Source organism: Macaca thibetana, chromosome 3 (assembly GCF_024542745.1).
Source record: "Macaca thibetana thibetana isolate TM-01 chromosome 3, ASM2454274v1, whole genome shotgun sequence".
Classification (NCBI taxonomy): Eukaryota; Metazoa; Chordata; class Mammalia; order Primates; family Cercopithecidae; genus Macaca; species Macaca thibetana.
The window spans coordinates 141,215,947-141,227,571 of NC_065580.1; the positions used below are offsets into that span (position 1 = coordinate 141,215,947).

General features: G+C 48.7%; 1 protein-coding gene across 1 annotated transcript; it reads left to right on the top strand.

Moving 5' to 3' along the window:
• Positions 1-893: 893 nt before the first annotated feature.
• LOC126950509 (zinc-alpha-2-glycoprotein) lies at positions 894-10,231 on the top strand. The gene is made up of 4 exons (XM_050784148.1): positions 894-1,102; positions 4,727-4,987; positions 8,522-8,797; positions 9,673-10,231. The coding sequence occupies exons 1-4, from the start codon at positions 1,027-1,029 to the stop codon at positions 9,954-9,956; spliced, it is 897 nt and encodes a 298-aa protein (XP_050640105.1). The 5' UTR covers positions 894-1,026; the 3' UTR covers positions 9,957-10,231.
• The last annotated feature ends 1,394 nt before the right edge of the window (positions 10,232-11,625 follow it).

An 11,625-nucleotide genomic window follows, 5' to 3' on the forward strand; every position in this document is an offset into this window, starting at 1 on the left:
TGAAGGTGATTTCTGAGGTTTATGTCTCATGTCAGGCAGAAAGGATGGCTTCTGGGGCTGAGACCCCATGCTGCCTCCAGCCCTTGCTTCCCTAGTAAGACTGGGAATCTAGGCTCGCGATTTGCAGAAGCAGACCAGTCAAAATCACAGCGGGACCCAGCCCTGTAAACACACGACAGCAGCCAGCAGGGGACATTAGAGGCCCAGTGCGGACCGAAGACACCACCTGGAACTGGAACCCAGACGCCCCCATAGCTACTGCAGCCCCACTGCCCCCAGGAGCAGGCAGTTGCGACCACTGTCAAGACCACCAGAAGGCATTGTCCACTGCACCTGCCTCTTTGTTTCCCAGACACTTGACCTGATATCCATGGTAGTAGCTTCGACTTGCTGAGCATAAACCCCGTGCACACCTGCTCGTTCTATTGCCAGGGAGGCTGCAAAAGGAGGATGCGGCTATTTCTCCTTTGATCATGGAAGGCTGGGGTTCCACAGGCACCGAAAGGAAGAAGGGAGAGATGGGAATGGGAATGTCCTCCAGACAGCTCTGGCAGGATCGGGTGAGGGAGAGTGAGGGTCCCGCCCCAGCTGGGGACTAACCAGGTCCGTATCCTGGACATGTTGAGAGTTTTTCCGGAAGGCAGGGATGAAGTCTGGTTTGACAACACCCAAGTGATTCCAGAGGGTGTCATAATAGACTGGAAGGGTGACACATCCCAGACACCTGCCACCCATCACACATACCCCCCACCCATTTGCATTCTTCTGCCCCAGGCACCCACAAAGCCTCAGTCCAGAGATCAACTGTCTCAGTTCTGAATTTGTATAACGTGTGTGTAGACTCATTCATCACAACCTCTGCCCAGCCTAGCTTATGTATCATGTTTTTTTTTTTTTTTTTTCTCTATTAGGGGAGGAGCCCGTCCTGGCACTCCCATTGGCCTGTAGATTCACCTCCCCTGGGCAGGGCCCCAGGACCCAGGATAATACCTGTGCCTCCTGCCCAGAACCCTCCAAGCAGACACGATGATAAGAATGGTGCCTGTCCTGCTGTCTCTGCTGCTGTTTCTGGGTCCTGCTGTCCCTCAGGAGACCCAAGATGGTGAGTGTGGAAAGCAAGGGATGGGTGCTGGAGGGGACTGGAAGAAGGTGAGGAACAGGACACCTTCCTCACACCTGGCTGGGAGAAGGGCTGGATGCGCTGGGATTCCCTGGCATATGGCAGGAAAGGGTGCCCAAGGCTGTCAACTCACTCAGCTCATACACTTCCACAAGCATTCAGGGAGCCTCTGCCCTCACCCGAAATAAGACCTTCAGGAATCTGAATCTAAAATCCTTAGTTTACAGTGAAAACAAAGACTCCAAAGACCAAGCGACCTGCTTGGGGTCAGACAGCCAGGACGGAGCAGGAACCGTGCGCCTGGAGCTGCTTCTGCTCCTGTTCCTTCCCTCCTTCCGGTGGCTGGGTACACCTGCCTGACACTGTTGGAAAGAGAGAGTAACCCCAAGGGGAAAGTGGGAAGGCAGGTCGGCTGGAGGGATGGTGCTAGAAGGAAACCCGTGCCCTCAACCCACACTCAGACACAGCTGCAGTAGGTCTGGAAGGCGAGTGGCCAGAAGAGAAGGCAGTGGGAGCTTGGGGAGATCAAGAGTCACTTCTAGGACAGGGGAAGGAGGCTGTTTGTGGCATGAGAATGTGCAGGATAAAGACATGGAAGCAAATGGCTTTTCAGTTGTGTAAGTTTAAAATTGGTGACATTTACAAATTGTCAGAAAAGGTGTTTCATGTTCGTTGTATAACAATCACTTTGGAATGTTAATCCCATTCTGCACCAAAATCTGAATTATTCAAGGTTCTCCAGAGAAACAGAACTAATAGGTTGTACACATATACATATATACGTACATACACATACATACACACGCATACACACACACAAGAAGAGATTTACATTATATGTATGCAAAAGAGAGAGAGAGAGTGAGAATAGAGATTTATTTAAGAAATTGACTGACACTATTGGGAGGAGTAAAAAGTCCTAAATCTTCAGAGCAGGCCAGCAGGCTGGAGACCCAGGAAAGAGTTGATGTCTTAGTCTTGAGTCTGAGGGCAGATTGTAGGCAGAATTCTTTCTTCTTTAGCAGACCTCCGAGGCTTTTTCTCTTAAGGTCTTCAACTGATTGGATGAGGCCCACCACTATGGAGAATAATCCACTTTACTCAAGGTCTACTGATTTTTTTTGTAAATTAAAAAAAATTGTGGGTGCATAGTATGCGTATATATTTATGGGGTACATGAGACATTTTGATTCAGGCATGCAGTGTGAAATAATGACATCATCGAGAATGAGGTATCCATCCCCTCAAGCTTTTATCCTTGGTGTTACAGACAATCCAGTTATACTCTTTTGGTTATTTTATTTTAAAAATTTATTTGATTATTTATTTATTTATTTTTGAGACAGAGTCTCAGTCTGCCGTGCAGGCTGGAGTGCAGTGGCACGATCTTGGCTCACTGCAACCTCTGCCTCCCAGGTTCAAGCTATTCTCCTGCCTCAGCCTCCCAAGTAGCTGGGACTACAGGCACCCACCACCACACCTGGCTAATTTTTTTGTGTTTTTAGTAGAGACGGGTTTCACCATGCTGCCTAGGCTGGTCTTGATCTCCTGACCTCGTGATGTGCCTGCCTTGGTCTCCCTAAGTGCTGGGATTACAGGCATGAGCCACTGTACCGGGCCTCTCTTTTGGTTATTTTAAAGTGTACAATTAAATTACGATTATTATTATTATTATTTTGAGACGGAATCTTGTTCTATCATCCAGGCTGGAGTGCAGTGGCATGGTCTTGGCTCACTGCAACCTCCGCCTGTTGGGTTCAAGCAATTATCCTGCCTCGGGTGTGCACTGCCACATGGCTAACTTATGTATTTTTAATAGAGATGGGGTTTCACCATGTTGGCCAGACTGGTCTTGACCTCTTGACCTCAAGTGATCCACTCACTTCAGCCTCCCAGAGTGCTGGAATTACAGGCATGAGCCACCGCACCTGGCCCCAATTAAATTATTATTGACTATAGTCACCCTGTTGTGCTATCAAATAGTAGGTCTTACTCATTCTTTTTTTTTTTTTTTTTTGGTGACAGAGTTGCCCAGGCTGGAATGCCATGGTGCAATCTTGGCTCACTACAACCTCTGCCTCCCGAGTTTAAGTGATTCTCCTGCCTCAGCCTTCTGAGTCGCTGGGACTACAGGCGTTTGCCACCACTCCCGGCTAATTTATGTATTTTTAGTACAGATGGGGTTTCACCATGTTGGCCAGGCTGTTTTCGAACTCCTGACCTCAAGTGACCCATGCGCCTCAGTCTCCCAAAGTGTTGGAATTATAGGCATGAGCCACCACACCTGGCCCCAGCTAAATTATTATTGACTAGAGTCACCTTGTTGTGCTATCAAATAGTTTTCTAACTTTTTTTTTTATACCTATTAACCATCCTCCCAATTTCCCCCCACCCCTGCCACTATTCTTCCCAGCCTTTGGTAACCATCCTTCTACTCTCTATGTCTATGAATTCAATTGTAAGGTCTACTGATTTAAAGGTTAATCACATTTAGAAACTCATGAGCAAGAATAATTTTAGTAATTGAACTAGGATTCTGCCATATGACCTCCAACATTATTAGCACCTGTATAAATTGTATCATAAAATAATTATGGAACTATTATGGAAATGTCCCTCTCTCCCAGATTCCACCTTGTACCAAAATGTAAGGTATAACCCCAGGAATTCTGAGCTCCATCCTAGTCTTATGCTGTGCTAATTCAGTCTGGGTCATTTCTTGAATTTTCTAGTAAATTCTCCTTTCTACCCTTTCTAACTATATGTATTTGTCAGGTTAAGCTAGAAATGTTAATTTGTTTTTCTGAGACGGAATCTCACTCTGTCGTCAAGGCTGGAGCGCAGTGGCATGATCTTTGCTTGCTGCAACCTTTGCCTCTCCAGTTCAAGTGATTTTCCTGCCTCAGCCTCCCACGTAACTAGGATTACAGACCCACACCACCACACCCAGCTAATTTTTGTATTTTTAGTAGAGATGGGGTTTCACCATGTTGGCCAGGCTGGTCTTCAACTCCCGATCTCAAGTAATCCTCCTGCCTTGGCCTCCCAAAGTCCTGGGATTACAGGCATGAGCTATGGAGCCCAGCCTAGAAATGTTAATTTCTAACGCATGTCAGATTCCATGCACATTGGGCAAGGTTCCATTCCTCCATGGGGTGACTCAGGGATCCAGGCTAATTGCATACTGAGACTCTTTCATATTGTCCTGTGGCCTTCAAAGTTGTTATCTCAAGAGATGAGAAACAAAAGCGACAAGCCAGCTGGTAGGGTCTTGGACCAGAAGAAAGACATCACTTCTGCTCACATTCTCTTTTGACAAAACTCAGTCACATGGTCCCAATGTATCTTCGAGGAGGCTGAGTAATGTTATCTTCTTATGTGCCAAGCAGGGGAAACAATGTAGTGAAGACACAGGATGGTCTCTGAAATATCATCCTTAGCATGAAAGGAGAGCATATTCATTTGAGTGAGCCTCCAGTGGTGTAAGGTTAATGACAGGAGAAAGAGCTATGGAGGAAGAGGCCAGTGGGCAGGCCTCCCCTCCTAGCCCTGTGCAGCCCCACAGTGGGACCCTTGCATGGACCTCAACTGTCTTTTCTTTTGCAGGTCGTTACTCTCTGACCTATATCTACACTGGGCTGTCCAAGCTTGTTGAAGACATCCCCCAGTTTCAGGCCCTTGGCTCACTCAATGACCTCCAGTTCTTTAGATACAACAGTAAAGACAGGAAGTCTCAGCCTGTGGGACTCTGGAGACAGGTGGAAGGAATGGAAGATTGGAAGCAGGACAGCCAACTTCAGAAGGCCAGGGAGGACATCTTTATGGAGACCCTGAATGACATCGTGGAGTATTACAACGACAGTAATGGTCAGTAAACAACAAACCACGGGGGAGGAAGGTCTAACCCAAGAGGCAGCCCCCCAAGTGTGAGTGGCAAGGGGTTAGCAGGATGGAAATAGTCCCAATCCCAGAGAAGGAACAGAAGACACAGCAGAAATGCAGACATGTCCACATCCCGCCCACACCACAGCACAGGTGCTCCCCACTTTCCCATTGATTGCCCCATCCTCATCCCAGGCCTCAGCTCACACAGGAAGTGATGGCAGAGTCACTTCCTATCCAGGCACCTCTGACCTCTCACCTCCACAACTTATGCATCAGAGGCTGATCCCCCCGTGAGAAGGCATCAGACTCACCCCTGTCCAGGGAGGTTGCCTGGAGAGTGAGCCACTCTCAAAGTCACTCAGACCTGGGCTCACCTGGTGGCTCTGCCAGTCCCAGCTGTTGACAATGAAACGTTCCCAAAATATCTGGTCGAAATCTGCAAACATTGGAGCACTGAGACCTACCTCCAAACAAGTTTGTAATATTTAACTATGTCTATTCTGTGAAGGATGTCACAGTCTGTCCTAATCTCCCTTGCAGCTGCATTGCCTAGGACAGGGTGCAGCCAATATTGGCTCAATTGAAATTTGTGGAAAGAACAGAGAAAAGCACCCGGCACAGACTGTAGCCTATGCTGAGGGCTCAGGAAGTGCTGGATTCAAAACCGCGGGCTGTTAGTTTCCTGCAGCCCTAAAGTTTCTCCTCACCGTAAGATGCAGACCCAGGAAGGGCCACCTGCACTGTGGTTGGAGGAGCTGGTGGCAGAGCCCGCGCAGAGATGGTCCCTGTGCCCCCGGCCCAGCACTTTTTCTGCTAAACCACACTGCCAGCCCCAAGGCAGCCAACCTCTGGCCTGGTGAACTGCTGGTGTTAAATTATCATAGAGTGGGTGTCAAAAGGTGGGCTTCTAAGTACAAAAATGCCCAAGGTGCTACATGGGATCTGAAGGTTTCCAAAAGGAGGCAAGAAAGAGATAGGCAGACGTTTGAAGGATGTGGGGTGGGAGGTCTTGGTAAGGAAAATGGCCCGGGCTGTGTGTCAGCAATAGGAGAGGAGGGGGCACAGGTGACCAGAAAAGACACTGGGAGAAGCTTTGATGGACAGGAATAGAAATGGCAAAGTGAATAATTACGAGGAAGGAGGATGAAGAGATGAATACAAGGTATTCAATAATATTAGGCAGGGCTCAGTGCCTCACACCTGTAATCCCAGCACTTTGGGAGGCTGAGACAGGTGGATCACCTGAGGTCAGGAGTTCGAGACCACCCTGGCCAACATGGTGATACCCCATCTCTACTAATAATACAAAAATAGCCCGGCATGGTGGCGCACATCTGTGGTCCCAGCTACTCAGGAGGCTGAGGCAGGAGAATTGCTTGAACCCGGGAGGCAGAGGTTACAGTGAGCTGAAATCCTACCATTGCACTCCAGCCGGGATGACAAGAACGAAATGTCGTCTAAAAACAAAAAACAAAAAAAGGAAATAGGAGTAACTGGCATTTACTGAGCACTTACTTTGTGCCAGGCCCATCTATGAGCATATATAATGCTCAGAATAGTCCCCTGAAACAGTGCTCTTGGCATTGCCGTTTCAGAGGAGAGGAAATAGAGGCCCAGGGAGGTGACTGGCTCTGGTTCAGGCAGCACACCAGGTGGGGGCGGGGAGAGACCCCGGTCGTGAGCCCAGACAGCTTGAGAGCTGTCAGTGTCTGTGCCAACAGCACTAACCAGTCTGGGTAAACACCTGCTTTTAAAATCAGAATGAAGAGGCTGTGTCCTCCACCCTAAGGAGATACATTTCTGAGAGTTGTGGCTAATGGGCAAGAAGGTTGGGACTTTAGAGATTTGGAATACAGATATCAAACCCCGTCTCCACTAAAAAATACAAAAAACTAGCCAAGCCAGGTGGCGGGTGCCTGTAGTCCCAGCTACTCGGGAGGCTGAGGCAGGAGAATGGTGTGAACCTGGGAGGCGGAGCTTGCAGTGAGCTGAGATCTGGCCACTGCACTCCAGCCTGGGCGACAGAGCGAGACTCCGTCTCAAAAAAAAAAAAAAAAAAAAAAAAAAAAAAAAAAGATATCAAACACCAGAAAGGAAGAAAGAAGTGATCAGATTAGGGTTACTTAGGTGATGATATGAACTCTTCCTAGAACTGAGAGAAAAGGAGAGTCTTCTTTTCTCATATGAAATCACAAATAATTTCTAGCCAATTTGGAAGTACACTTTGGTGTGGTTGTGACAGCTTCCTCAGGACTCAGCATAAATTAAAACAAATAATTCTCCTTAGAAGAGATGCTGTAGAAGAGATAGAAATCTATCTATATTCTGTAGCTCTTTTTTTTTTTTTTTGAGACGGAGTTTTGCTCTTGTTGCCCAGGTTGAAGTGCAATGACGCGATCTTGGCTCACTGCAACCTTTGCCTCCTGGGTTCAACCGATTCTCCTGCCTCAGCCTCCTGAGTAACTGGGACTACAGGCTACAGGCATGTGTCACTACAGGCATGTGTCACTACGCCTGGTTAATTTTGTCTTTTTTTTTTTTTTTTTTTTGAGACAGAGTCTTATTCTGTCATTCAGGCTGATGTACAATGGCACCATCTCAACTCATTACAACTTCTGTCCCACAGGTTCAAGTGATTCTCCTGCCTCAGCCTCCTGAGTAGCTGGGATTACAGGTGTGTGCCAGCACACCCAGCACATTTTTGTATTTTTAGTAGAGGCGAGGTCTTACCATGTTGGCCAGGCTGGTCTCAAACTCCTGACCTCAGGTGATCCTCTGGCCTCAGCCTCTCGAAGTGCTGGGATTACAGGTGTGAGCCACTGCACCCAGCCTAATTTTATATTTTTAGTAGAGATGGGGTTTCACCATGTTGGTGGGGCTGGTCTCGAACTCATGACCTAAGGTGATCTGTCCTCCTCGGCCTCTCAAAGTGCTGGAATTACAAGTGTGAGCCACTGAGCCCAGTGGTTTTTCTTTTTTTTTTGAGATAGGGTCTCACTCTGTCACCCAGGCTGAAATGCAGTAGTGTGATTTTTGACTCATTGCAGCCTTGACTTCCCAGGTTGACGTGATCCTCCCACCTCAGCCTCCTGAGTAGCTGGGGCTACAGGCATTGCACCACCATGCTGCGCTAATTTAAAAATTTTTTTAGTGGTGGAATTTTGCCATGTCACTCCGGCTGGTCTTGAACTCCTGGGCTCAAGCGATCCACTCGCTTCAGCTTCTCAAAGTGCTGGGATTACAGGCATGAGCCACAGCACCCAGCCTGTAGTTCTCTTAAGCAGGAACATATCTCATCTGAGACAAACCTGAAATGCCAAACCAAACTGAGTTAGCCCCTCTCTGTCTGCTGTATATATTGGAATAATAACCTATTTGTCTTGATAAAGGGATTGCATGCTTGAATTGCAAAAACCTTTATTTCTTTTGGGATGCCCAGTGTGCAGGACTAAGAGTTATTTCGATAAATTTCGCACCAGGCTGACTGTCTCTCTGTGGGGTCGGGGGAGTTTTCAGGGTCTCACAACTTGCATGGAAGGTTCGGTTGTGAGATTGAGAATAACAGAAGCAGTGGATCATTCTGGAAGTATTACTACGATGGAAAGGACTACATCGAATTCAACAAAGAAATCCCAGCCTGGGTCGCCTTGGACCCAGCAGCCCAGAACACCAAGCAGAAGTGGGAGGCAGAACCAGTCTACGTGCAGCGGGCCAAGGCATACCTGGAGGAGGAGTGCCCTGCGACTCTGCGGAAATACCTGAAATACAGCAAAAATATCCTGGACCGGCAAGGTACTCACTGCTTCCTGCTCCCCAGTACTGAGCCCAGAATAAAAGATGATCTCAGGCTAGGAGCTCAGGCAACATCTTAGTCTGGTCTCATTTGTTCCTGGATGTCCCTCAGGCCCCCAGCTTTCATCTTTTAGGATTCATTCCTTCCCTGGGATGATGTAATTTGTGGTCCAAAAAGAACATCTCAAAATTTCACTCAGAATGGGCCAGGAAGGCTATTCTTTCTTGATGGGTGTCCCCAAATCATCTCCAATTGACAGACAAGGAGCTTGAGATCAGAGAGGTGAGGTTAACACTGTAAGATGCAGAGCTGGGACTCAAATTCCAGATTTCAGATTCCAAATCCCATCGTTGTTTCTCTCTACAATGATGCCTCCCATCTGGGTGGTGGAGAGAAGGGAGGTGTGTAAAATGTCAGCCCCGGAAGGACAAGAGCGAGCCAGTGTGAGCGGGACTGATGGCTGCAAGCTGAGACTTGGATTGGAGACGTAGTGAGACTCAGGATTGTGCAGTGCTGCAGGGAAGCGGTTGCTGGATAGAGGCATGGGCTGAACCGTGCAGCTGGACTGAGACTGGGGGAGAGGAGAACTCCAAAGCCCACTGAGAAGTGGGAAAACGTGGAGAAGTGCACGGAGCATTCACAACTTATTGCCGTCAGAGTCAATACATGGGTGGGGGGGGACTGGGCAAGAGGGAAAGCGTCAGCCTTCCCTGATATTCTGGAACGTGTCCTGGGGCCGGCGGTGGGGTGGGGTGGGCAGGAACAGAGCTTAGAGCTCTGCTGATCGCTGACAGCCAAGGGTGGGGGTGGGAAGAGACCTGGGCCAGGAGAAGTCGACCTCAAGCCTGCGGTGTCACGCTCTCTCCCTCCACAGATCCTCCCTCTGTGGTGGTCACCAGCCACCAGGCCCCAGGGGAAAAGAAGAAACTCAAGTGCCTGGCCTACGACTTCTACCCAGGGAAAATTGATGTGCACTGGACTCGGGATGGCAAGGTGCAGGAGCCTGAGCTACGGGGAGAGGTTCTTCACAATGAAAATGGCACTTACCAGTCCTGGGTGGTGGTGGCTGTGCCCCCGCAGGACACAGCCCCCTACTCCTGCCATGTGCAGCACAGCAGCCTGGCCCAGCCCCTGATGGTGCCCGGGGAGGCCAGGTAGGAAGCAAGAGCTGGAGGCAATGTGGGATCTCAGCCCCAGTAGCTGCCCTTCCTGCCTGATGTGGGAGCTGAACCACAGAAATCACCGTCAATGGATCCACAGGCCTGAGGAGCAGCGTGGGGAGACAGACAGGAGGTGGATTTGGAGACCGAAGACTGGGATGCCTGTCCTGAGCTGACCTGGACCCAAAAAATCATCTCACCTTGAGCCCACCCCCACCCCATTGTCTAATCTGTAGAAGTTAATAAATAATCATCCCTCCTTGCCTAACATAACAGAGAATGCTATTTTTAACGGTGATGTGCTGTAGAAATGTGACTAGATTTTCTCATTGGTTCTGCCCTCAAGCACTGGGTTCATCTGAAACTCTTGGTTTCCTCTGGAGGCCATGGTTCCTGGGCACTTTGACCTGGGCAATCCCAAGTGTGGTCTGAACCCCCTTTCCCTTGGGGACTGTTCAGGCGTCCTGTGCTGACGTACATAGGTGTGGCCATGGCCTCTCTGGCTGTGAGGTGCTAGAACTCTTCAAGCTTTCACACAAACCCAAACCTCTTCTGTGCCTCAGTTTCCCCATACTCCTTGGCTTCCTGGGAGACCCCTCCACGTCAGCTATTGCATATTTCCACACAATGTTGGTCTTGGTCCAAATAGCCAGAGCTTATTTGAAACCTCTCAGCTCCCCAGGGCACAGCTCAAAGAAGCAGGAATTGGCCCTGAGGTTCTCAGACTCCTTCCGAGTAGAGTCCCTGGGAGTGAGTTTCCTTAACTGAGTCACCAACTGTCATGCACAGGTTTCAACCCCAAAAGACACAGCAGAGCTCTCACCCTGACCTTCTCATGAAGTCTCACCCGCCTGTGTCTGCGCTTTTCCTTCCTGTGTGACAAGAACTTCCTTTATGTCCTATGCTCAGCCTCCCACTCTATATTATTCCAAAATTCATCCTCCAAGCTGAGGTCCTTAATAGAGTCATTCCCAGCCTGCAGAATTCTGGGTTAATCATCTTATCTTTCAGGAAAGCCCAGATTTGGAGGTTAAATATTTTTTTTTTTTTGAGGCAGAGTCTTGCTCTGTTGCCCAGGCTGGAGTGCAGTGGCGTGATCTCCGCTCACTGCAAGCTCCACCTCCTGGGTTCATGCCATTCTCCTGCCTCAGCCTCCCGAGTAGCTGGGACTACAGGTGCCTGCCACCATGCCTGGCTAATTTTTTGTATTTTTAGTAGAGACAGGGTTTCATCGTGTTAGCCAGGATGGTCTCGATCTCCTGACCTTGTGATGCGCCCGCCTCAGCCTCCCAAAGTGCTGGAATTACAGGCGTGAGCCACCGCGCCCGGCCGAAGGTTAAATTTTTTTTACCACTTTGGTCCAATTTGGAAATGGAAGCTGAAAATTTATTTCTTTTGTCTAAATGAAATCCACATTCTCTTGGGAAAGCTATTCAAACAGCAGAAGGGTCCAAATAAGAAGAAGAAAAAAAGAGAAATATAACCATTAATATTTTATTTATTTATTTATTTTTGAGACGGAGTCTCACTCTATCACCTAGGCTGGAATGCAGTGGCGCTATCTCGGCTCACTGCAACCTCCGCCTCCCGGGTTCAAGTGATTCTCCTGTCTCAGCCTCCCAAGTAGCTGGGACTACAGGTGCATGTCACCACTCTTGGCTAATTTT

What these genes read in the sequence shown, in the direction of transcription:
- LOC126950509 (XM_050784148.1), top strand. Translation starts at nt 1,027, where the DNA reads ATGATAAGAATGGTGCCTGTCCTGCTGTCTCTGCTGCTGTTTCTGGGT. An exon ending in GTATTACAACGACAGTAATG is followed by an intron (nt 4,988 to 8,521) that starts GTCAGTAAACAA and finishes GGGAGTTTTCAG; the next exon opens with GGTCTCACAACTTGCATGGA. An exon ending in AAATATCCTGGACCGGCAAG is followed by an intron (nt 8,798 to 9,672) that starts GTACTCACTGCT and finishes CTCCCTCCACAG; the next exon opens with ATCCTCCCTCTGTGGTGGTC.